General features: G+C 45.2%; 1 protein-coding gene across 1 annotated transcript; it reads left to right on the top strand.

The window, feature by feature from the left end:
* The first annotated feature begins 112 nt into the window (after nucleotides 1–112).
* Nucleotides 113–26,779, top strand: LOC311106434 (dermatan-sulfate epimerase-like). Its single transcript, XM_084148768.1, has 6 exons — nucleotides 113–257; nucleotides 2,574–3,048; nucleotides 14,862–15,115; nucleotides 18,662–18,901; nucleotides 22,322–22,529; nucleotides 23,319–26,779. Exons 2-6 carry the CDS (start codon nucleotides 2,618–2,620, stop codon nucleotides 25,066–25,068), a joined length of 2,883 nt encoding a protein of 960 aa, XP_084004894.1. The 5' UTR covers nucleotides 113–257; nucleotides 2,574–2,617; the 3' UTR covers nucleotides 25,069–26,779.
* Nucleotides 26,780–27,224: the final 445 nt, after the last annotated feature.

Here is a 27,224-nt window from a genome sequence, read left to right on the forward strand (position 1 = left end):
GGTTGTTTGCGTTTACAATCAGTAATTTCTGTCTCCCTCCCACTTTAGTCACTTTTCTCGACTGCCCCTCCTCATTCGCCAGAATTGATGACGTTCTTCTTTCCAAAACCTTGCGCAAAGAGGGGATACTTTGTTTCACCACTTGAAATATTCAACGTATCGATGCATGTCGCGGGGATTACATTTATAACACAGAAATGACTTGTAGTGGGAGTGTCAAATCTAGACTACAATTTTACAACAACTGGTTTTGACAGGTAGGCTAATCTTGATCAGTGTACATTCTTTCCTTACAACAAGCCTTCCCCGATCGAAAAACACTTCCGATCCATTGTGCTAGCTGAGCATATTTATATTTATATGTTAATACCGTGTGAAACGTTTTTCCAATGTGGGAATAATAATTCATTAATTTAATTTTAAAAAATGACTATTTATGTAAGTAGATGTACATATTTACACGAAACAATTAACTAAATATTTGTGTTAGTGTGACATTTGGAAACAGATGACATAAAAGTAACATACAAGGACAGTACCCAATTGATGACATTAGATACGATATGTAAAAGTGTAGGATATTGTCAGAGTTGTGTATACGTATTAAAATATGACATAATTATATTTCCTATGACCTGACGAAAACTAATAAAATAAAAAATAATACTAGCCTACTAATAGGAAATTAAACGTGACACTTTGGCAAAGTTGTCTTTTTATATGAGTATCAAGTTTTTTAGGACGCTGGCGAACTGAATGTAGACTATCCAAGGTAAGGAGATGTGTGAGCAGCCAGGTAGGAAAGATAATCTGTGGAGCTACCTAATGAGGTACTTACTGTATGTTGGTGGTTTTCACTGTAAACCTTGGAGTTTAGGGTTTGTTGTATTAGGCCTACTTTCTAGTGATGGAATAGTATAGAATATTTTTCATAAAACATTATTGTCACATTATTCTACAGTAATTTATTTGTGTAAAATAACGTTTTTCAACATGTGGTCATTTGAAATAGTCTTATCAAGTTTCAAGGGCACAGGTCTTTTACAGCTAAAAGTCTATTTGGGAATGAATTGCCCATTTTGTGCCATGAGTTTGTAATTTTTGTGTAAATTGAAAGAAAACAAAGCAGTCAAAGGTTAATCCAGCCCAGGAGAGGGACAGCTGCCCCCTCTCAGCTGGTTTCCTTTATTCCCCTAAACCAATCAGTGCTCAATCTCCATGTCCCTAAACACATAGTGGGTATAGGTTTCACTTCCACATCCAGGGTTTATGGGCTTTATGGCAGTAATGGTAGACTATCTGATGTGTCTTTAAAGGAATCATCTGCAGTTGTTACATCCATTTTTAGACTTTTAAATTAATGAAATATACCCATTGATTCTTGAAGGATAGAATTTATAGATGCCTCATGAGCTTAGTACAACTGTCATACACCATCAGAACGCAAAATATAAGGTTGTTTTACTCCTTTGTTTGTAAACAATGTAAAGGTAAACAAATATTGTATAGCCTCAAAATATGGTTAAAACTATGATTTATATATCATGGATGGTCAGTCCTTGTATCCATAGCTCTGTTCATGAGTTTGAGAGTGGTTATATTTCTCCAGCCCCATCCCTCAGCTGTTTACCAAATCAGTGGTGGGGTCACCCCTTTGTTATTGTTCAAACTACAGATTTCCCCTTTAAACTGGAATGTGCCAGTTTATGAGGTCAGGTGTCATGTCTAGCTAGTTGGTCAAGTGAAGCAAAATAATGGACATTTATCTCCCTTGTCCCCATTGGTGTCATTTTTAATAGGTAATACTAAATTGTGTATTAAAATACACAAAAGAAAACTCATGCTAATAGAACTGACCAGAGTCTAGACTCTCTAGACTACCTTCAAATCACCACCAAATGATTTTGGCTTAGGCAAGTGCCAAGAGTAATGCAATGAAATGGACGTCCATGTTTCTGAGAAGTGATGACTTGCACTACCATAGTGTCAAATTTGCCATGTGATGTTAGTCATTGGGTAAGCCAAACCAATACGACTGATGAATAGAACACCACAGAGGCCTTTATGACCTTTAGAGTGTTGAGGACAATGTGTCTGACTATGTGGGTGTACATGGCTAAACTCACCTGAGACACTGCCAAAAAATTAAAGTATTAACTACCCCTCTGGATTGATAGTGATGAAAACACCTCTCACCAATAGCTGGATACAGTATCAATCTGAGGTATGATAGCACACTTTACACATTACTGCTACCTCTTCTCAAGATACACATGGGGGTGGTTGATGGGGAGGAGGGGTGGGATTCTATTTTGATTATTCATAAAGATAAGTTGCATTTTTACAACATAGATCTGAGCTTTCCTTTCAGTTGTCACAGTCTACAGTCTACTTGTAGCGTTTTAAAACTTGTCAGAACAGTAGGGGAAAGCCAGAATGATCAGGAATACAGCTGTATCCAATTATTCAAGGAATGTAGCCCTTGTATGAAAAAGCTGGGGAGAGTTGAGAGAGAGAATATGGCTGGCTGGCTTTCTTAAAGTATTTTCTTCTCCCTTTCCTTTCCTTCTCAGCTGAGCTCCGTTGGAAATGCCACGGCGCCCTCTCTGATGTGAGGATGAGGACCTACACTCGAGGGGCCCCCACAGTGTTCTTCATAAGTCTACTGTGGCCTCTGGTGGCCCCGGTGGTGGGGGTGGCGGAGGAGACGGTAGACCCCAGCGGAGGGATACCCTTCATGGGAGGGAACTACGATGGACACCCCATGCTGTACTTCGGCCAGGGCGAGGTGGAGGAGCTGCAGTCGGCGGCGGCTGGGACTCATCGGGAGATGGCTGCGAGGATCCGCGAGGCGGGGGAGGCCATGCTGGAGCATCCTGAGGAGTACCTGCCCCCCTGGAGCCCAGCCGAGTTCAGCGCCCGCTGGAACGAGGTGTATGGAAACAACCTGGGAGTGCTGTCTATGTTCTGTCTGCTCTACCCACACAGGGCTGGGGCCCTCGACCTGGCCAAGGATTACATGGAGAGGATGGCAGCTCAGCCTAGTTGGTATATTTTCTATCTTTGTTTTCCCCTTATTTTTGTGTGAATTTTCTTATCCCAGGTATTGCAATCAATTGTCTGTGAACAGCATCCCTAACCTATAGGGACAAGAAATAAGAGATACAATCAGATATGCCCCTGTGGAAATAGTTACTGTGTAGTTACTCAAATTCAACCCATGAGTGAATTGCTCGCTTCTTATTTGCAGAAAATCGCTATTGTTTTATGTTAGCCTACCCTTAACGGTAAGAAAATGTCCCACATGTATTTCTCATTACGGTGAACAATACTGGTCTATTTGGAGAAGGTACAGAAGCAGCCTGCTATCTGTATTTCTCTTCCCCATCAACATGTGACCACTGGGGATAAATGCCAAAACCTCCTCCTCTTCAGAAGACCTTTGACTGATTCAATCCCCATCCATAGTATCACTGTTCAGTTTTCACTGTGGCCGGCCAGACCTGATGAAGAGATGCCCTGTGGTCCAGGAAATATGTTTAGCAGCTGTATGAATTTAGTGCTTAACATGCCCCCGTTTTGAAGGAAATGAAATGTTCAGATGTTGAGCTGAATGGCCTAGTGCAGTGGGATGGGAGGACTAGGGCTCAGGCCACTACAGCTCAGGCCTGGTGGTGAGAGGCTAAGACACTCATTTGACCTGGGTTCTCAGAGGGGTTACATGGGAAATCTCATCTGCATCTCACGTTGTTCATCCCCAACCTAAGGGATGGGCTAGTGACTCTCCCAGTCTATAGACTCAGAGGGGACTAGCTTAGGTAGTCTGGATGATGTTATATTTGCATTCAAAGTATTTAATATTAATTGTACAGTACTAGGCTGTACTGTACTATCTTGCAGACGTGTTCACCGACTTTTGCATAAGAATAATAAGCTAAGAAGAGGCCAGCTATGAGACTGCATGTTGTTGCTGTGTATTTAGCCAACCCTTCCAGTACTGTACTTCAGAAGACCCCTGACCGCCTGTGTTGGGTTGTGAAACTTCAGTGGTTTAAGATTTGCACTTACAGTACAGTTAGGAAGTGTATTATAGCAAGGTTTCTCTGCACGTCCTAAGCCAAGGAATTCAGTGTTAAGGAGGGGTCTCTGATATATGGGGCAAGGAGTTTCACTGTCGCAGCCAATTTAGTCATGGCGCCTGCGTTCTGAGGACGTCTGGTCTCTGCTATCAGCCTCATGGTCATAGGGCTTCCCTTTTCAAGTTTCACCTTCTTTCTTTCATTACTTTTCAGAAATAAGCATTACCTCAGCTCCATTGTTTTTAATCCTCTACTTAGCCGTCAGCTGCCGTGTCTAGCCAACCTAGTTCAGAGAAAAGGGTTTTCTTTAGGGTCAGTGTCAAGCGTTAATCATTAGTTCAAATTTGTGAAACTTCTCACAAATTGTATGTCTGCGCCACAAGTTGAAATGAAAATCCACCGAGCACGTTTTCACATTTTAACAACACACAATGTGAGTTTTCTCCTCAGCCGCACGTTTACTATGGTTTCTGAATCTCTCAGGGATCCTTAAAAGTGGCTCCAGGAATCAGTCAACTGTGGTATCCATGACCTTCAATTACGTCTCCAACAACTTGTTGAGGAGAACCATATTCCATATTCCAACTCCAGCTTGTGGCGCACTGGTTCCCTGGTTCATTTTTAAGGCAGTTCATGTGTAAACACACAGAAGAGACGTCTTGTGTGCTTTGGCGTAATGTAATATACAGTACAGTAGTGACATAGAATCACTCTTCACTCATTCAAACTACTTATACAGTGCATTAAACTTGGTTGGTGAACCAAAGGCTGTAATAAAACATTATTTAAACTCCTTTTTTAATGAATAAAGTTGAAATCAAGGGCCCCTTTTTATTCAATTTAATTTAAACCCATGTAGAAGGAAAATGTATTTCCAATGAATTTCCACAGGTCGTTGACAGATGGAAATAATGTATTAGCTAAATCAAATGGAAGAAATGCTGCCAGAGGGTAGCGGCATATCTTTGGTATTTGTGAATATTAGAGTCACATTTGAAAGAAAAGCAGGCAGCTGCTTTGATATTTGGCACATAGTAAAGTTTATGGGTCCATGTGATGAGTGGAACGGATTTCAACCTATGTCTTTTAGATGTTCTGAGAGGAAAGATTGTCAAGATGGAGCTGAAAATGTAATTACATGGCATGCACTTTAATAGTAACTGCTCAAAATACAGGTTGCTTTTTGGATTCACATTTTATTGCCACATCTGAAGTCAATTTTACTATAATTACACAGAAAGAGCTTTTAAAGAACACCTCTTAGCAGGTGTTATATGACATTAATGCATGGGCATGGACTATTTTGTCAATTTAACAATTAGTAGCTCTTAGAAATAGAAGTCAGTCAGCATTCTGAGGTGCCAGCTACTTTAGAAATAGCACATAGTGCACTTTAAACAGCACTTTAAAAGGCAGGATATGTTGGAGTTGGACTTTAAAGCATGTGTGAAAACGCTGTTTTGCATGTTTTTTTGTAAAGAGAACAAAAAGCTATTTAGTAGCTGATTACAAGCTTGGAGAAATTATGCAAATAGCCTGAGAAGGATTAGTTTAACTCTACACTTTTGATGACATTTCACTTTCCAAAATATGTACTACCCTTTCTGTTTTTTGCAGCCTTGCTTGGGCTAGTCTGAAACAGGAATTTCAATCAATTCAAGACTATTTGTAAAGATACTACATCGTGGTCCTCTGTAGCTCAATTGTTAGAGCATGGCGCTTGTAACGCCAGGGTAGTGGGTTCGATCCCCGGGACCACCCATACGTAAAAATGTATGCACGCATGACTGTAAGTCACTTTGGATAAAAGCGTCTGCTAAATGGCATTTTATTATTATTATTTATTATTATTATTATTTTATTATTATTATTACTGTTTTATTGTGTATTAACCCTGTGAGACCCAAGCATAGATCCAAATGAGGAAAACAATGTATTACCCTTCAGACATACTTTTAACAGGCCTCTGATTATAAAAATAATCACTTTCTTTTATTTCAAGTTTGTAGAACAATTATATGGAAACGTTGCAAAAATACACCATTGAGCTTCAATGGTAGGAACATTTTGTTGTAAGAAAATTGCGAAATTCTATAAGAATCACATACAAATTTATCAAAAGCATTGATGGGATGGAAAATATTGTCTTATGGTATATAAACTATATTTACAAAAGTATGTGGATTCCCCTTCAAATTAGTGGATTTGGCTATTTCAGCCACACCCATTGCTGACAGGTGTATAAAATTGAGCACACAGCCATGCAATCTCCATAGACATATATTGGCAGTAGAATGGCCTTACTGAAGAGCTCAGTGATTTTCAACATGGCACCATCATAGGATGCCACCTTTCCAACAAGTCAGTTTGTCAAATGTATGCCCTGCTAGAGCTGCCCCGGTCAACTGTAAGTGCTGTTATTGTGAAGTGGAAACGTCTAGGAGCAACAACGTCTCAGCCGCGAACTAGTAGGCCACACAAGCTCACAGAATGGGACCGTTGAGTGCTGAAGTGCGTACCGCGTAGAAATCGTCTGTCCTCAGTTGCAGAATTCACTACCGAGTTCCAAACTGCCTCTGAAAGCAACATCTGCTGCAGCACAAGAACTGTTCATCGGGAGCATCACGAAATGGGTTTCCATGGCCGAGCAGCCGCACACAAGCCTAAGATCACCATGCGCAATGTGAAGCATCGGCTGGAATGGTGTAAAGCTTGCCGCCATTGGACTCTGGAGCAGTGGAAACGTATTCTCTGGAGTGATGAATCACGCTTCACCATCTGGCAGTCCGACGGACAAATCTGGGTTTGGCAGATGCCAGGAGAACGCTACCTTCCTGAATGCATTGTGCCAACTGTAAAGTTTGGTGGAGGAGGAATAATGGTCTGGGCTGTTTTTCATGGTTCAGGCTAGGCCCCTTAGTTCCAGTGAAGGGACATTTTAACGCAGCAGCATACAATTACATTATAGACGATGCTGTGCTTCCAACTTTGTGGCAACAGTTTGGGGAAGGCCCTTTCCTATTTCAGCATGACAATGCCCCCATGCACAAAGCGAGGTCCATATAGAAATGGTTTGTCGAGATCGGTGTGGAAGAACTTGACTGGCCTGCATAGAGCACTGACCTCAACCCCATCGAACACCTTTGGGATTAATTGGAACGCCGACTGCGAGCCAGGCCTAATCGCCCACCATCAGTGCTGACCTAACTAATGCTCGTGGCTGAATGGAAGCAAGTCCCCGCAGCAATGTTCCAACATCTAGTAGAAAGCCTTCCCAGAAAAGGAGACCAACTCCATATTAATGCCCATGATTTTGGAATGAGATGTTCAACGAGCAGGTGTCCACATACTTTTGGTTATGTAGTGTACATCTGAAATTGTCATATTTTGCCTGAAGTAGCTAAATTGATCAATTTTATCTATACAAAGTTTAGTATTTTGCTATCATAAACATATGTATTTGAAAGGATCGTCTATTTTGTGGGTTTTCTATGTATGCAGACCATCTAACTTACTTTTAGTAATATGTAGTTGTCCTTTCTGGATTAATTTGGAGATAACCTTATACCTTACTTCTCTACGTTAAAATTGATGGTCGTAAATGGCAGTATTGTGACCTCATAAACCACACATAAAACTATATATATACTGAACTAAAATATAAACGCAACATGCAACAATTTCAACAATGTTACTGAGTTACAGTTCATATAAGGAAATCATTCAATTGAAATTAATAAATTAGGCCCTAATCTATGGATTTCACCTGACTGGGCAGGGGTGCAGCCATGGGTGGGCCTGGGAGGGCATAGGCCCACCCAATTGGGAGCCAGGCCCACCCACTGGGGAGCCAGGCTCAGCCAATCAGAATTTCCCCACAATTATTACAGAAGTACTCCTCAGTTTCATCAGCTGTCCGGGTGGCTGGTCTCAGACAATCTCACAGGTGAAGAAGCCGGATGTGGAGGTCCTGGGCTGGCGTGGTTACGCGTGGTCTGCGGTTGTGAGGCTGGTTGGACGTACTGCCAAATTCTCTAAAATGATGTTGGAGGCGGCTTATGGTAGAGAAATTAACATTCAATTCTCTGGCAACATATCTGGTGGACATTCCTGCAGTCAGCATGCCAATTGCACGCACCCTCAAAACTTGATATATCTGTGGCATTGTGTTGTGTGACAAAAGTCCCCAGCCCAAGTTGCACCTGTGTAATGATCATGCTGTTTAATCAGCTTCTTGATATACCACACCTGTCAGGTGGATGGACTATCTTGGCAAAGAAGAAATGTTCACTAACAGGGATGTAAACAAATTTGTGCACAACATTTGAGAGAAATAAGCGTTTTATGCGTATGGAAAAATTCTGGAAATTTTTATTTCAGCTCATGAAACATTGAGCCAACACTTTACATGTTGCGTTTATATTTTATTCACTATATATAAATTGGTTGTCCTTACTGTCACGGTTTCGGCCGAGGCTGCCTCTCTCCCTTGTTCGGGCAGGCTTCGGCGTTCGTTGTCTCCGGAATACTAGCTGCCACCGTTGTATGTTTCATGTTCGTTTGCTTTTGTCTGTTTGTAGTGACACCTGTTCTCGTTTAGCCTAATTAGTGTCCTATAAGTTTCTCGTTGTGTTTGTCTAGTGTTGTGTGTTATTGATTTTGGTCTGTCGTGTGTTGGGCTTATTTTCGCCCTTTCGCTCGGTTGAGCTTTCCTCCACTGCGTTGGAGTGTTACGCACCTGTTAGTGCGCTTTTTGTTTATTCGCCTTCGTGCGTAATTTTTGCCTTCGGGCAAGTGTTGTCATATTTTCCTGTTTGGAGATCGACTAAAGTCTGTTGGACTATCCTTCGGTGTTCTGCGTTTGATTCCACCACTACACCCACCTACAGCACGCGTGACAGAATAACACACCTTTAATGGAATCAGCAGGAGCCGCAGCAGCCCAGACGACGCTGGAGGACCAGGTCCGGGAACAACGGGACCAGATCCTGCAGATGGGGACCGCACTGCAGGAGGTGATCACCACCATCCGAGGCTGGGGAACGCCTCCACCGCCACCCTCCCTGCCAGCACCATCGGCCAGTCCGCCCATTCCCGCACCGGAACCCCGAGGAGTCCGACTCTCGCTCCCGAGGGCCTACGATGGGACCGCGGCCGGGTGTCAGGGATTCCTTCTCCAGGTGGAGCTGTACCTGGCCACCGTGCACCCGGCGCCCTCGGGACATGAGAGCGTGTCCGCCCTGATCTCCTGCCTTTCCGGGAAGGCATTGGAATGGGCCAACGCGGAGTGGAGGAGGATCGACGCGGACACCATCACGTACGACGAGTTCTCCCGCCGCTTCAGGGCGGTGTTTGACCATCCCCCGGAGGGGAAAGCGGCGGGGGAGCGTCTGGTCTTCCTCCGGCAGGGGAGGAGGAGTGCCCAGGAGTTCGCCCTCGAATTCCGTACTCTAGCGGCAGATGCAGGGTGGAATGATCGGGCTCTCGTCGATCACTACAGATGTAGTCTACGAGAGGACGTCCGTCGGGAGCTGGCCTGTAGGGACACCAGCCTCTCGTTCGACCAGTTGGTCGACATGTCCATCAGGCTGGATAACCTGCTAGCTACCCGCGGACGTCCCGAGGGGGGTCCGTCCATTTCACCCTCCAGCGCCTCCGAGCCGTGCCCCATGGAGCTCGGGGGCGCTGGCGCTAGAGAGAGGAGGGGTCGGCTTACTAGGGGGTCCATCCCCTGCACCAACTGTGGTCGGGGAGGACACACCGCGGCTAGGTGCTGGGGATGGCCTCCTAGGGGAGAGGACAACAGGTCCCGCACTGGGGATTCCTTCCAGGTGAGTAGGCGCCCCACTCACCCAGAGCTCTCTGTTGCACATTTCTGTATACCTGTGAGTTTTCCACAGGTAGCACCTCATTCCCAGCATAAGGCGCTGGTAGATTCAGGCGCGGCTGGGAATTTTGTTGATAAGAAGTTTTGTTTAGCCTTAGGGATTCCCCTTCTTCCTGTTGATGTCCCTTTCCCCGTTCATGCCCTAGATAGCCGTCCGTTGGGTGCGGGCTTGATCAGGGAGGTCACTGCGCCACTTAGGATGTGTGCGCAGGGGGGTCATCAGGAGATGATTCAGCTATTTCTGATTGACTCGCCTGCGTATCCGGTGGTGCTGGGCATGCCCTGGTTGAGTACCCATAACCCATTTATTTCGTGGCAGGAGAGGGCTCTGATGGAGTGGTCTGCCCAGTGTGTGGGTCGATGTTTGGGCGTTTCCGTAGGGGCTACCTCGGTGGAGAGTCCAAACCAGGTGCCCGCATTGCACGTTCCCCCTGAGTATGGGGATTTGGCCATCGCGTTTAGTAAGTCGAGGGCGACGCGGTTGCCACCCCATAGGCAGGGAGATTGTGCGATAGACCTCCAGGCAGGAGCTGCGCTCCCACGGAGCCATGTGTATCCTCTGTCTCAGGAGGAGAAGAAAGCTATGGAGACTTACATAGACGAATCTCTGAGACAAGGATACATACGGCCTTCCACTTCCCCTGCGTCCTCGAGTTTCTTTTTTGTGAAGAAGAAGGATGGGGGTTTACGCCCGTGCATCGATTACCGTGGTCTCAATCAGATCACGGTGAAGTACAGTTATCCACTCCCGCTGATTGCGACCATGACTGAGTCCTTGCATGGGGCGCGTTTCTTCACTAAATTAGATCTTAGGAGCGCGTACAACTTGGTGCGCATCAGGGAGGGCGATGAATGGAAGACAGCCTTTAGTACCACCTCGGGCCATTACGAGTATCTTGTCATGCCATACGGGTTGATGAACGCTCCGTCAGTTTTCCAATCATTCGTGGATGAGATCTTCAGGGACATGCAGGGGCAGGGGGTCGTTGTGTACATAGATGACATTCTCGTGTACTCGCCTACCCGTGTTGAGCATGTGGCCCTGGTGCGCAGAGTGTTGCGGAGGCTGGTGGAGCACGACCTGTATGTTAAGGCAGAGAAGTGTCTGTTTTTCCAGGAGTCGGTCTCCTTTTTGGGGTATCAGTTGTCTGCGTCAGGGGTGAAGATGGAGGTAGACCGGGTGTCAGCCGTGCGTAATTGGCAAACACCAACCACTGTGAAGGAGGTGCAGCAGTTTTTGGGGTTTGCGAATTACTACCGGAGGTTTATCCGGGGTTTTGGACAGGTGGCAGCTCCCATCACGTCTCTCTTGAAGGGGGGTCCGGTGCGTCTGCAGTGGTCTGCCGAGGCGGACAGGGCGTTTGGGAGGCTGAAGGACCTGTTTACCTCGGCTCCAGTGCTGGCACATCCGGATCCCTCTTTACCATTTCAGGTAGAGGTGGACGCGTCTGAGGCCGGTATAGGAGCCGTGCTTTCACCACGGTCAGGCGCGCCACCTAAACTCCGCCCCTGTGCCTTTTATTCCAAGAAGCTCAGTCCGGCGGAGCGAAACTATGACGTAGGGGACAGGGAGCTGTTAGCCGTGGTACAGGCCCTAAAGGTGTGGAGGCACTGGCTTGAGGGGGCTCAACACCCTTTCCTCATTTTGACGGACCACCGTAACCTGGAGTACATCCGGGCAGCGAGGAGGCTAAACCCTCGGCAGGCTAGATGGAATATGTTTTTGACCCGGTTTACATTTAAGATCACGTACATCCCTGGGTCACAGAACGGTAAGGCAGATGCGCTGTCTCGGCGGTATGACACGGAGGAGAGGTCCGTGGAGCCCACTCCCATACTGCCGGAGTCGTGTCTGGTGGCACCGGTAGTGTGGGAGGTCGATGCTGAGCTCGAGCGGGCGTTACGCACCGACCCTAGTCCACCACAATGCCCGGAGGGTCGGAGGTACGTTCCGCTCGAGGTTCGGGATCGATTGATCTATTGGGCTCACACGTCACCCTCCTCTGGACACCCGGGTATCGGCCGGACAGTGCACTGTCTTAGTGCCAAGTACTGGTGGCCCACGTTGGCAAGGGATGTGAGGGTTTATGTTTCCTCCTGCTCGGTGTGCGCCCAGTGTAAGGCGCCTAGACATCTGCCTAGGGGTAAGTTACTACCCCTGCCCGTTCCACAACGACCATGGTCCCACCTCTAGGTGGATTTCCTTACTGACCTTCCTCCTTCACAGGGGAATACCACTATACTGGTCGTTGTGGACCGGTTTTCTAAGGCCTGTCGTTTGCTCCCCATGCCGGGCCTTCCTACCGCCCTGCAAACTGCCGAAGCCCTATTCACCCATGTGTTCCGGCACTACGGGGTACCCGAGGATATTGTGTCTGATCGAGGTCCCCAATTTACCTCCAGAGTCTGGAGAGCCTTTATGGAGCGGTTGGGGGTCTCGGTGAGCCTCACCTCGGGTTACCACCCGGAGAGTAATGGGCAGGTGGAACGTGTGAACCAGGATGTGGGTAGGTTTCTTAGAACATACTGCCAGGACCGGCCGGAGGAGTGGGCAAGGTACGTTCCCTGGGCCGAAATGGCCCAGAATTCCCTACGCCATTCCTCCACTAACCTAACCCCTTTCCAATGTGTGTTGGGTTACCAGCCGGTTCTGGCACCTTGGCAGCAGAGCCAGATCGAGGCTCCTGCGGTGGATGAGTGGGCGCGGCGCTCGGAGGAGACATGGAACGCTGCACACGTCCACCTGCAGCGGGCCCTCCGACGTCATAAGGCGAGCGCCGATCTCCACCGCAGTGAGGGACCGGTGTACGCACCTGGTGATCGAGTCTGGCTCTCTACCAGAAACCTGCCCCTCCGCCTGCCCTGTCGGAAACTGGGTCGGCGGTTTGTAGGGCCATTTAAAGTCCTGGGAAGGTTGAACGAGTTGTGTTACAAATTACAACTACCTGTTGAATATAAAAGTATTAACCCCTCGTTCCATGTGTCCCTTCTCAGGCCGGTGGTAGCTGGCCCACTCCAAGAAAGTGAGATCAGGGAGACTCCTCCGCCCCCATTGGACATCGAGGGGGCACCGGCGTACTCCGTGAGGTCCATCTTGGATTCGAGACGTCGGATGGGGGGTCTCCAATATCTAGTGGAGTGGGAGGGGTACGGTCCGGAGGAGCGGTGCTGGGTGCTGAGGAGAGACATTTTGGACCCGTCTCTCCTGACGGAATTCCATCGTGGGCACCCGACGCACCCTGCTCCGCGTCCTCCGGGTCGGCCCCGAGGCCGGAGTCGGCGCACGTCTGGAGCCGCGCGTCAAGGGGGGGGGTACTGTCACGGTTTCGGCCGAGGCTGCCTCTCTCCCTTGTTCGGGCAGGCTTCGGCGTTCGTTGTCTCCGGAATACTAGCTGCCACCGTTGTATGTTTCATGTTCGTTTGCTTTTGTCTGTTTGTAGTGACACCTGTTCTCGTTTAGCCTAATTAGTGTCCTATAAGTTTCTCGTTGTGTTTGTCTAGTGTTGTGTGTTATTGATTTTGGTCTGTCGTGTGTTGGGCTTATTTTCGCCCTTTCGCTCGGTTGAGCTTTCCTCCACTGCGTTGGAGTGTTACGCACCTGTTAGTGCGCTTTTTGTTTATTCGCCTTCGTGCGTAATTTTTGCCTTCGGGCAAGTGTTGTCATATTTTCCTGTTTGGAGATCGACTAAAGTCTGTTGGACTATCCTTCGGTGTTCTGCGTTTGATTCCACCACTACACCCACCTACAGCACGCTTGACACTTACTTGCATTACTTTGAAGCTAAACAATTTCTCTTACTTGTCTATCAACAGATGAATGTGGCTCTATGTCTCAGTTTGGCAACCCTTTAAGAACAATTATACGTTTTTGAAACACTTACAAATGACCTCCAGCTCTGGCTCAGAATGTTAGTTTCTAAAATGTTTTATACATAACCACTACATCTTAGAGAAGACAGGAAAAAATATTTCAAATCATGTACTTACATGGATGGCCTACAACATATGCTTGTGTAGGGGACCAGTGTGGTGTCAGACGAGAGGACAGGTTTCTAATATTTCAGAGACTATTGATGCCACTATAATCATACTAACACACAACAAATATTACTATGAGATACATTTGGGTTTAAGGAGATCAGGGCCTTTTCTAGTATTTTGGGGGCCAACATTTCTACACATTTTGCCAAAGGGCGTAGAGAAAATGTTGTTGTTTTAAAGTCAATTTTCTGCAATTCTACAAATGTTTCTATGGAGATGAGAGAACATTAATTTTTGCAGTTTGAAAGTTGATTTCATGCGATAATACACATTTTCCTATGATTTCCTATGATATCTGAGAGCAACTAACTAAATCAATGGGGGCCCTGTGGAGGTCAGGGCCCCTGGGCACATGCCTTGCGTGCCTGGTCAGTAATCCGGCCATGATTACTGAAAGGTTTAGATAGCTGGCTAGACTAACGTACCTAGCAATCTATAAAATGTTAGCTGACATGGGCTTATTGAGTGACTGTCAGTGACTGACATAACAAGAGGAAAACTGCTGATGCACAACCAAATTTTGAAATTGCACCTTGTGTATTCTACTACTACTCCATATAACAGTAAGTTGAGACCCTGCCTGACCCCCCCCACCCCCCATCAAAAAATATATATCATTTTTTTTGGGGGGGGGCCCTAGCAGCTGCAGGGCCCTAAGCGGCCGCTAATGTCACGTATGCCTAGAAATAGCACTGAACGAGATATTTGACATTCTTTTTTAGTTTAGGACCTGTACAGGATGCAATTTAGGCAGTGTTGCATTTTTGCAACCGTGTGTCTCATAGGGTTAAGTCTTGAACACGTATTTCTTACAGATGACTATACTTATCTATCCGTTTCTCTGTGTCTTGCAGGTTGGTAAAGGATGCTCCCTGGGATGAGGTTCCTCTAGCCCACTCTCTGGTAGGCTTTGCCACAGCGTATGACTTCCTGTATGAGTACCTGAGCAAGGTGCAGCAGGAGCGCTTCCTGCAGGTGATCGGCAACGCTACGCGCTACATGTATGAGAAGTCCTACATCCGCGGCTGGGGCTTCCAGTACCTGCACAACCACCAGCCCACCAACTGTGTGGCTCTCCTCACCGGCAGCCTGGTCTACATGACCCAGGGTGAGTACCTCTGATCCATGCACTGTGTGTGTGTGTGTGTATGTATGTGTGTGTGCGTGTCTGTGCAGATAAACACAGAGAAACACAATGATTACTGCATTATCAGCTTTCAGAGGGTTCCTATATTATTTACTCTGTAGACTAGATATATATAGGAACAGTAGATTGGTAGTTTTCTATTCAGCCTATTCATGTTCCTCTTTGGAATACTGTGGCCTCTTCTTGGCAACTTAATTCCTCCTCAGTCACATCCCTCCTGTGTTACTTTAAATCACATTCGCCTTAAATGGATGGCAGCAATCCAGCTCCATATGACTTGAGTGAGATTGGTTCCTCCAGGGGAGGCTTGCCAGGCAGTCCCCTCTGCCCCTGAGGAGAGAAGCATTCTGGGCTGGAATTTCAGTTCAGTCAGCCCTGGGTATTCTCCATAGCTGCACTTAATCCAGCGGAGACTCCATACGATTCTATAACATTCTGGATGGACCTTTTCCCATTGTTTTTCTTAGTAGATTCAGTGTGAAATGAAGGAATGTATGACAAAAAAAGGGCCTAGTTATTTCCTGCACATTTCAAAAATGTTCCTTCTATTGTTTTAGTTTACATTTCCTGGTTGTATTTTATTGGATGTTTAAGTCAGAGGCAGAGAGGCCAAAGGAAGGTGAAGTTGTTCTTGTTGCTCCCAGCAGTGCAATACAGCTTGTTTCTGGTACAAAAATAATGAGAGTCGACGTAAACTAAATTACAGCAGGCTTATGGAGATAACTGTGGTCACCGTGGTTTTTCTTTGAGGCTGGTTTATGATAGTGAGCAGGGGGGTGAAATGAGAGAGGAGTGGGGGGAGGCAGGGGGCAGGAGGTGCAGACTCTGGAGAATTATAGCACCCCCTCTTTGTTTTGTATCAGATTGCTTGTTTCAAGTTGAGGAAAAACAGTGTGGTCCAGCAGCATTGGTTGTTAACTCTTCTGTTACCTTGGAAAAAAACGTCATTTGGTCATAACGGGGTCTTTGTGCTGACTGTATAAATGTTTAAAGCTGACTTTGCACTTGGACGTTTTAGTTTGGAAATTGTTAAAAGGTAGTTAATTAGAAGGTAGCTAAACTAACATACAGTATTTGCTTTGAGTACGACAGATTGAGGAAACGTGCAAACTGTTAGCTTTCTCATTCTTGGACCAGTTCATTTAAGGGCCTAACTCCGGCAAAATTATTTTACTGTGTGCTGTGCAGATGATCATATTCACTTCCTGCATTCCTTTGTCACGGATTTATCATTCATATCCTGTGCAAAAGTATGACATTACATGCAAATATTATTCTATTAAGAACTCAGTGAATAAATGGAACTTTGCCTGTAAGGTACTGCCAGAAGAAATCAAGAGCAAACATTGGCCTCATGTCACATTTCTTTCAGAGCTATTGTATTGCACAGGTCTATATTACTGAGATTTATGGAAGAATACAGCACCTCTCTTTATGTGTATTATTTTATAGGGGGAGACAAAAAGCCATTTGAAGCATTTATTCATAAGAAAGGGATAGGCTCCATCTGTTGAAAATAAAGGAAGGCATATCTTTCCAAAGCATAAAACCTCTTAAGACCTAAATTATATGGGAAAGTTAAGCTCAGCATGTTGGTACTGTATGTATACTATATTCTTCTTATCATTTCAAATCTTGATTGTGAGTCAGAAGGGATATTGTATGTGCTCTGTCCAAAAGGAGAGCCACAGGGAGAGAGTGGGTCAGATGACTAGATCACAGGACAGTAGCTTATAGGGGATCAGTGCATTCCTGATGCAGGTGTCTGTATGTTGGTGCTTGGCAGCTGCCTAGCTCCGCTCCTAATTGGACAGCCATATGTGGCATAGTTTACCCTGAGTTCATCTGTAGTTAAGCATCAGGAGTTAACCCTAAGACCTCAATCACCCACCTCTCTGCTACGGCCACCCAGGTGCTTGAGTTTTGTTATCTAGTGTAGAATGCTGGGACTCTGGGAGCCATTCAAAGTCATAGCCACAGTCACACTAGATTGTGTTGGTTCCTTAAACTAAAGCTGTTATACATGAACACTTAATTCATTTGTGGAAAAGTGTCTATTTTACACAAAATGGGTTGAGTCAACGTAGTTCCCTTGTTATTTCAATGTAATTGACCTTATATTCAACCACAAACAGGGTTTATAGGTTTGGTTTAAGATAATTGACAACTTAATCAAATGTCAAGCAAAATGGAATGTTTATTTAATGTCTTTGCCCGTTGGGTACAATGTGGAAAATTATATTACCATTCCTCTCAAGTGGATGCAGGTTTAAGCAATTGTCTAGACTTTTTTATTCTCCCAACTAGTATTACCTAGGCCTATATGATTGTCATGTCAATAAATGAAGCATAAATTCTTGGCAGACCACTATCATTTCATTGATCCTACGTAACATTTGAAGTTATTCCATTCTTGGGAAATCATTCTTTGTTCATTCCTGGAAATTAACTAAGAGGAACCAGAAATGTCTCTCTCAATCTAATCATAATTAGTGAAGAACCTCAAAGTAGTAGAAGGCAAGTCAAATGGCACCATCCCTTGACCTCACACATTCCTGCAGACCTCAGTGTCATGGTGCTGGGGAGTTAACAGACCAGACCTTCCCCAGGCAGCGGCTCTCAATGTGTGGATGACTAATGTGTACTGATGGGGGGCTCCAGAGCTCCAGAGCCAGTAACATCACTAACAGTATGGCTGAAGAAAAGCCCCTGATTTGATTGAATTATATGTACTTTTTCCATTTGATTCTAATTATATCAACTTTTTTTTGTTTATTAATTCCTATATACATGATGCCTATATCTAATAATGAAAAATGCAGAACAGTCCAAACACTGTGTGGACATGGAGTGTGGAGCTGGGGTGTGAGCGTGAGCGTAGTGAGATGCTGTTTGTGTAAATGTGGTCTTTGTGTGCCAGCAGTTCCTGTTTGATGGTAAATACCTGCTCTGTGTAGGCCACTGGTCTCCCAGCCCAAACCAAACACTGTGGTGGACGCCGGGTCTGGGGCTGGGCTGTGGGCTCTGGGTGGATGGGTGGATTCAGTCCACTGGGTAGCTGCCAGACACCCGTGATGGACTGGGATTCCTCAATGAAATGTGGCTGGAGTGTTTATATGGTCACTTCTTCTCAGAGAGAGAGAGAGAGAGAGAGAGAGAGAGAGAGAGAGAGAGAGAGAGACTATACATTAGTCTGGTATGGTAGTTTCATACTTTCCATGCATAACGGGAGGTTCCAGTGTGAAGTTCCTGGAAAGAAAAAGGAAGAAATATGGGAATGTGACTGACTGAGTAGCTTACTGTAACTACATTTATGACCTTCCTCACTTGAGACCGCACTTTACACCTAGCTTAATTGGGGTATGTCTCAAGAAAACAAACACTTTAGCTGGGTGACAGCAGTACAGTACAAATGTTTGGGAACCACTGCTCTAGAGTCATTGACGGACATGACTTTCCTCTGAAACCCAATAAGCTGACCCTGGTTTCTCCTCTGTTCTGTTCCAGGTTACCTGCAGGAGGCCTACCTGTGGACCAAGCAGGTCCTGGCCATCATGGAGAAGTCAATGGTGCTGCTGCAGGACGTGACGGACGGCTCGCTGTATGAGGGCGTGGCCTACGGGACATACACCACCCGCTCCCTTTTCCAGTACATGTTCCTGGTGCAGAGACACTTCTCCATCAGCCACTTCGGCCACCCCTGGCTCCACAAACACTTTGCCTTCATGTACAGGACCATCCTGCCAGGTAATACAGCTGTTATAGATGTTGTGTGTGTGCCATTCAATTCAATATAACTTAATTTCTCCTCTTAATGGTGTGTTACCTAAATGTTTCCCTTTGAAGAAGTTGCTTGGTTCGATCGACTGTGCATTTAGTCTAGATGTCACGTGATAGATTCAAAGGTGATATAGATACTGTATAGGTAGCAAGACAGGCTATTTTGAAAGGAAATACAGTGGAAGTTATCAATGTGTAAATAAGTGTTCATAAATGCCTTAGCGAACCTCTGAGGCACTTCTTGGCAACATTAATTACCTAAGTTATAAGTAGATTAGGCATGAAAACCCCCTGGGTGCATTACCCCCATGTTAGAGAGTATGACTACTTGTTTGTCCTGATATGGATTATGCATGCGTTACCTTCCTGGGGGCCTGTCGGAGCTGTGCTGATCCAGCCCCCCATCTCCCCTCTTCCCTCTTCCCTTGTCTCCTCTGCTCTCCTGTCCTGGCTGATGGTCAGGGGGAGGGCAGTGCTGGAGGAGGGGCCCTCAGGTCTGGACATTTTAGAGCCCCCTGCCAACACTCTCTGTATTGTGACTGGGGCTGGGTGCCACTGCTGCATTCAGAGAGCAGCTCTTAATTGCAGCAGCCAGGAGAAAGCTGGACTCACTACCCACAATGCCAGCTTTCTCTCTCCCAGATAATCCTGCCTAACTACCTTCTGACTGACTGCACTGCACTTACTGACCCTGCACAGTCAGGTCCATAATTATTGGCACCCTTGATAAAGATGAGTAAAAAAGACTGTATAAAGTAAATAATACAAATACTGAGCTATGTTGTATGCCAAAGAGCTCTATTTTCATGTCATCTGACCATAGCGCCGGTTCCAATCCAAGTGCCAATGCCGTTTATCAAACTCCAGGCGTTGCTATGGTCAGATTACATGAAAATAGAGCTCTTTGGCCACGCACACCAGTGGTGGGTTTGGCATCGGAAAACGGAAGCATATGCAGAAAAGTACCTCATACCAACAGTAAAAATATCTTTGATGTTATGGGGCTATTTTGCTTCCACTGGAACTGTGGCCCTTGTTAAGGTCAACGGCATTATTAACTTTACCAAGTACCAGGAAATCTTAGCCAAAAACATGGTTGCCTCTGCCAGGAGGCTAACACTTGGCCTCAAGTGGATCTTCCAGCAAGTAAATAGCCCCAAGCACACGTCAAAATCCACAAAGAAATGGTTAATTGACCACAAAATCAACATTTTGCAATGGCCATCTCGGTCTCCTCACTTGAACCCCATTGAAAACCTGTTGTTTGAATTGAAAGGGAAAAGGAAAGGGGGATACCTAGTCAGTTGTACAACTGAATGCATTCAACTGAAATGTGTGTGAAGAGGGCAGTCCATAAGCGTAGATGAAGGATATCAAGGATCTGGAAAGATTCTGTATGGAGGAATGGTCTGAGATCCCTCCCAATGTGTTCTCCAATCTCATAAAAAAATTGTTTTCTTCCAATCTCATAAAAAAAAGCTCAGTGTCGTTATCTTCGCAAGGGTAGGGTGTTGGAGTATTGAAAACAGGGGTGCCAATAATTTAGATCCCTATCCTTTTTAGAATTTGTTTTATTACTTGTTAAACAAAATCTCTTTCTCTGAGCAATTGTATTAGTATAAAATATACTTTCCCCATTTTATTGGCATACAATATAGCTCAGTATTTGTATTATTTATTTTATACAGTCTTTTTTGCTCATCTTTCTCAAGGGATCCAATAAATCCGGACCCCACTGTATGTCTGTGTGTTCAAATGATGGGGGTTGTTGTTGTTCCGATAGGTTAGACTGTAAACAGGAGCCATGTTTTAAATGTATCTTGTGTTGGACTTACAAAGCTAGACCTTGAAAAAATGAAATCACCTCAGTGTTCCTGCATACAGACCCCACATCATTTGCATTGGGCATTTGTTTGTCCAAGGTCTAGTTTTGCATCACAGCAGGAATGTTGTAAACAGACAGTTTTTACGAAGTGGAAACACATATTGTCATTCCGCTTGTGCATTGATTTTGGTTATTGCTGTTATTGTTTTTGGCTTACATGTGATTTACTGTGGTTAAATATTTACTACCGGTTGCTAGGTTTTAAGATCCCTTTTGGCACCAAACTGCCATTATTTTCCTTAGATCATGAGAGTGAGACAAATTAATGTGAACCGTGTGTGTTGGGGAAATGGCTTCAGCAATAAAGCTAGGGAGCTGCGATCTCAACAGGGCCTGTAGATTGGCTAATTTCTTTATGTTAAGGACATGGCATGCATGCATGTAAAAGCTTTTGTTACCTATTCTGTAAAAAAAGGAAAGAAATTAATAATTACTTTGTAGCCTATGTATTACTATGCATTCCATCAAATAGAAAGCTATGTTGTTTGTACATCTGAACTGAGGAGACTAAATTACTTGGCGTTACCTTAGATTGTAAACTATCATGGTCAAAACATATAGATTCAATGGTTGTAAAGATGGGGAGAGGACTGTCCGTAATAAAGAGATGGCACCACACTCCAAAAAGCAAGTTCCGCAGGCTCTAGTTTTGTCTAATCTTGATTATTGTCCAGACATGTGGTCCAGTGCTGCAAGGAAATACCTAGTTAAGCTGCAGCTGACCCAAAACAGAGCGGCACATCTTGCTCTTCATTGTAATCAGAGGGCTGATATAAAAACTTTGCATGCCAGTCTCTCTTGGCTAAGAGTTGAGGAGAGACTGACTGCATCACTTCTTCTTTTTATAAGAAACATTCATGTGTTGAAAATCCCAAATTGTTTGCATAGTCAACTTACACACAGCTCTGACACACACTTACCCCACCAGACATGCCACCAGGGGTCTTTTCACAGTCCCCAAATCCAGAACAAATTCAAGAAAGCGTACAGTATTATATAGAGCCATTATTGCATGGAACTCCGTTCCATCTCATATTGCTCAAATAAACAGCAAACCTGATTTCAATAAACAGATAAAGCAACACCTCATGGCACAACGCCTCTCCCCTATTTGACCTAGATAGTTTGTGTGTATGTATTGATATGTAGGCTACGTGAGCCTTTAAAAAAATGTTATGTAGTTCTGTCCTTGAACTGTTCTTGTCTATTAATGTTCTATATTATGTCATGTTTCATGTTTTGTGTGGACCCCAGGAAGAGTAGCTGCTGCTTTTGCAACAGCTAATGGGGATCTTAATAAAAGACCAAATACCAAATACCAAACTGGACCTTGGACAGTATGTAGCTGTCACTTCATATTTGTCAGAGTTTTATGATAATAACATTCAATATTCCTCTAACAAACCAGTATGAAAGGCCACTATTGAATTTGCCTTCTCCTATATTTTAACTGTAAAATAATCCATATGGATCTTTTGCCCTTGCCTGTTCCATCTCACCAGGGTTCCAGAGGACTGTAGCCATAGCAGATTCCAACTACAACTGGTTCTACGGGCCCGAGAGCCAGCTGGTGTTCCTGGATCGCTATGTGATGAGGAACGGCAGTGGGAACTGGCTGGCTGAGCTGATCCATCAGAACCGGGTGTTGGAGGGGCCGGGACAGGCCGGGAAGGGACAAAGATGGTGCACACTGCACACAGAGTTCCTCTGGTGAGAATCTCTCTCTCTCTCTCTCTCTCTCTCTCTCTCTCTCTCTCTCTCTCTCTCTCTCTCTCTCTCTCTCTCGCTCTCTCTCTCTCTCTCTCTCTCTCTCTTTGTCTCTTTGTCTCTCGCTCTTTCTCTCTCTATTGATTTAAGTGTACTGTTATACACTGAGTGTACAAACATTAGGAACACATGCTCTTTCCATGATATAAACTGACCAGGTGAATCCAGGTGAAAGCTATGATCCCTTATTGATGTCACTTGTTAAATCCACTTCAAGTCAGTGCAGATGAAGGGGAAGAAACATGTCAAACAAGGATTTTTAAGCCTTGAGACAATTGAGATATGGATTGTGTATGTGTGCCATTCAGAGGGTGAATGGGCAAGACAAAATATTTAAATACCTTTGAACTGGGTATGGTAGTAGGTGCCAGGTGCACTGGTTTGAGTGTGTCAAGAACTGCAACGCTGCTGGGTTTTTCAGCCTCAACAGTTTCCTGTGTGTATCAAGAATGGTCCACCACCCAAAGGACATCCAGCCAACTTGACACAACTGTGGGAAGCATTGGAGTCAACATGGGCCAGCATCCCTGTGGGACGCTTTCGATACCTTTTATAGTCCATGCCCCAACGAATTGAGGCTGAGGTCAAAAGGGGGTGCAACTCAATATTAGGAAGGTGTTCCTAATGTTTTGTACATATATGCTGTATTGTATGGATTTACATGTTATTATCATACTGATTTACTCAATTATTACTCAATTCATTTGTTGTTGTTTTATTTCCATTCTGCAGGTATGATCCCAGCCTGACTCCCAGGGCTCCTGCAGATTTTGGTACATCCCAACTCCACTACTTTGAGGACTGGGGGGTCGTCACGTATGGAAGTGCTCTACCCGCAGACACCAACCACACCTTCCTCTCCTTTAAGTCGGGGAAGCTGGGTGGACGGGCCATATTTGACATCGTTCACAGGAACAAGTACAAAGACTGGATCAAAGGGTGGCGGAACTTTAACGCTGGCCACGAGCACCCTGACCAGAACAGCTTTACGTTCGCCCCTAACGGTGTTCCTTTTATCACAGAGGCTCTGTACGGGCCCAAGTACACCTTCCTCAACAACGCAGTGCTGTTCTCCCCGGCTACCTCAGGAAGCTGCTTCAAGCCATGGGACGGCCAGGTCACAGAGGCCTGCGACTCCAAGTGGCTGAAGTACAAGGTGGGGCTGCCGGCAGACGCCCAGGGCAGGGTGGAGGCGGCTCTGGAGAGGCAGGGCATGGTGTTCATCCGTGGGGAGGGCCAGTCGGCCTACAACCCTGACCTGAAGATCAGGAGCTTCCAGAGGAACCTGCTGCTCCTGCACCCCCAGCTGCTGGTCCTAGTGGATCATATCCATCTGGAGACAGACAGCCCAACCAGGGCCATGAGCGCCTTCTTCCACAACACAGACCTGCCCTTTAAGGACGCCAAAATAGACGGTGTGCACGGAGCCTTTGTCAGACATGGGGAAGACCCATATAAAATGTTTTGGATGGATGACACAGGCTTAAGTGAGAAAGGGGTCTTGGGGTACTGGAACTATCCCCGTGGGTACCCCTATAACGGCTCTAACTATGTGAATGTGACAATGCCACTGAGGTTTCCCCATACCAGGGTGGCCTACATCTTCTTTGGGCCAGGGGTGGACGTGCAGAGCTTTAGTCTGCGTGGCGATGCTAATAGGGTGAACATTTACTTGGCCACCAACGAGCACACCTACACCATCTACCTGCTGACTGGGGAGGTGACCACCAAGCCTCTGTTCGCCATGGTGCTGGTGGACCAGAAGAAAATAGTATTTGAGAAAGCAGCAGGAGTGAAGAACAGCACACCGGAGGAGGTAGAGGAGTATGTCAATGTAGTAGAGGACAACCTCCAGCACGCAAAGCCTGTTTTCCAGCAGCTGGAGAGACACATCCTGGGCCGGGTGCTCAACACGGCCAGCTTCCGCAAGACGGCCGAGCGTCTCCTCCAGTTCTCTGACAAGAAGAAGACGGAGGAGGCCATTGAGAAAATGTTTGCTCTGAATAAGAAACAGGGCAAGGGCAAGGGGGCCAATAAAGCCTTGGGGAACCTTGGGGACAAGCTCTCAGAGAGCCTGCCGGACATCTTTGGACAGATCGAGGTAAGGGAGAAGAAGGAGAGATCAAAGAGCACAAAGAGGATTATTGAGGAGAGCCCCGAGGAAGATGGAGACTCCAGGGCCTTTATGGATTATGGAGACTCCAAAAAAGGCAGGAAAGGCGGCTTTGTGAAGGGTCGCCAGTTCAAGGAGGTCCACATGTTGGCAACAGCCAACAGTGACAGTCTGTCGAACTCATCCTCTTATATTAGAGTATTCCTCATATTAAACATAGCCACCTTCTTCTTGCTACTGGCTGTGTTATTGACACGCTTCCAGAGAGGCAGAAGTCTGCACACCAAGAGGTGTTTCTATGGCATTCTCCTCATCGACAGCTTCATCTTACTCTGCCTCTACTCCTCCTGCTCTCATGCACAGTGTTGACATCATCACTGTGCGACGAGGGGAATGTCCATGTGCAGACCTATTGAACTGTTATAGTTTGCCATGGGTGAATAAAATGCACCATACACCTCAGTCTGAGCCAAGTCTACCTGATGGGTGTCCAGGAAATAATTAATTCCAAATAGGAATTGATAGATTTAATAACGAGATTAAGCCAGACCTCCTCTGAGATCCTAAGCTTCTGTGGAGCTTTAGAATGGAGTCTGTGTGAACTTTTTCATGTACAGTATTTAGAGTAGACCTCTTGCTTCATATCAAAGATCGCCAAGGCTAGCCACTAAAATGCAGATATCTCTGCCTCTCTCTATGGACGTTTTGACATGCAGTCTAAGTCAAAACGAATATAGAAAGAATGTACATATGTTCAAACAAGATATATTTTTGTGGTATTATTTCTACTCTTTGTAATGAAAAAGGAACAATATGCATAGATGTGCAATGGGATTTTCATTGTGTATTTGCTTTTGCCTGATGAATGTGGGGACTTTGCAGATTAAAAGCTGTAGAAATATGTTACCTCAGTCAGTGGTCCTCTCTGTGTCCATAACTGCAGTATAATACCATTGCATTTAACCAAATTGGCTTAGCTGCATAACCAATCAAATTGTCACCCCCACCACACCAATTTAAGTATTGTGATATTGTTCTTAAGCTGTCAGGGTCCATGTAAGTCCATTTAGAGTAATACACTTTGGAAAGTTCATTTTACTCCCCAACAGTAACATATTTGCTTTCATGCTCTCACCTGTATGAATACTTGCAGCATGTTGGTGAAGCTATTAACTTATGCGAGCATAGAGTCATGTTATTGTCCATCACAAAACCCACCTAATATAATTACACACCTGCTCCTCCTCTCGATAAACCATTTGTCATTACTGCTCATGTTTATTGTTGTTACTGACTCTGTTCTAATGGGTTTACAGGCGGGCACAACAGGGATGAGGACCTTTGTGTTACTTCATTGGGATATGTACCTTGGTTAGGAGGAAACCGCTACTCTGCTAGTCATGGGTTCGTGAGGGATGGGAGAACTCAATGCTAGGAGAGGGGTCAATTTTTGGTGGGCATTGGTGGAGTAGATTTGGGGGAAATACTGTATTAAATAGCCTTGTACCGGTACAGACATATCTGTCGTCAAATGAGTGTATGATAAAGTTATCCTCAGATCAGGAAGTTGGTTGTATCAATATTTACTCACTCCTGCTCAGTCACACAGATAATAAGGAGAGACATGCAAACAAGTCTTCACTTCCTCTGGTGTGTTTTGCATATGTGAGGGTGGGCACTATCTCTCTCTCTGTGAATTCCCAGGTGTGTCTGCTGAAAATGTGCAAGCCAACATTACAGTCTAAATTCTAGACACATGACTCCTCTGCCTGCAAGTGGAAGGAGCTACAACACATGCCAGTGTCATCACAAGTTGCACTCAATTTGATTAGGTGAGTGGGGTGCTCAATCCACTATAACACTATAGCCTAATCCTGCTGTATCTTGCCAATTAATTTACCTAAACAATGACTCATGGAAGCCCTAGTCTCTTGTGACAGCGCAGTGATTTTGTTCTGGGTGCCGAGATTATGAAAGCCCTTGTGACAATCAAGTAGCATCTCTTAGTCAGGGCTGGCTAGCAACAATCAGAATTCATTGTTTTGTCATCTCATTAAAAAAACGTATTTTCACTGCCCTTTATCGTTGTCATGTCATTCAATAGAGAGTTTTATGCAAGATCAAATGTGATTGAAAGGGTACCAGTATAATGTCTCAAATGTTGTGGTGATGCATAATAAACTTGAATTGATTACTTAGAAAATGAATTGAGTTATAGGACGATGAGTTCATCATTCATCTCAATGGCAGTGGCTGTATTTAGGACGGATCCCACTGTCAGAAACATGACCCGGGTAGTGAGATAGCCAGGCAATATCAAATTTACGTAATCCATGACCTTTGACACATTTCCATCATTGCTCAAATGCCACTTAACCTATCAATTCCTATGAACATGAGTAGCGGCACACGAGTCAATGAAATACAGTGCCTTCAGAAAGTATTCACACCCCATGCCTTTTTCAACATTTTGTTGTGTTACAGCCTGAATTTAAATTGATTAAATTTAGATTTTTTGGTTACTG

The sequence above is a fragment of the Coregonus lavaretus genome (assembly GCF_964263955.1).
Source record: "Coregonus lavaretus genome assembly, chromosome: 31".
NCBI lineage: Eukaryota > Metazoa > Chordata > Actinopteri > Salmoniformes > Salmonidae > Coregonus > Coregonus lavaretus.

Excerpts from the sequence above, each read along its gene's own strand:
- LOC311106434 (XM_084148768.1), top strand. The coding sequence starts at position 2,618 with ATGAGGACCTACACTCGAGGGGCCCCCACAGTGTTCTTCATAAGTCTA. Across the intron at positions 3,049-14,861 it reads ATGGCAGCTCAGCCTAGTTG|GTTGGTAAAGGATGCTCCCT; the intron begins GTATATTTTCTA and ends TGTGTCTTGCAG. Across the intron at positions 18,902-22,321 it reads GTACAGGACCATCCTGCCAG|GGTTCCAGAGGACTGTAGCC; the intron begins GTAATACAGCTG and ends CCATCTCACCAG.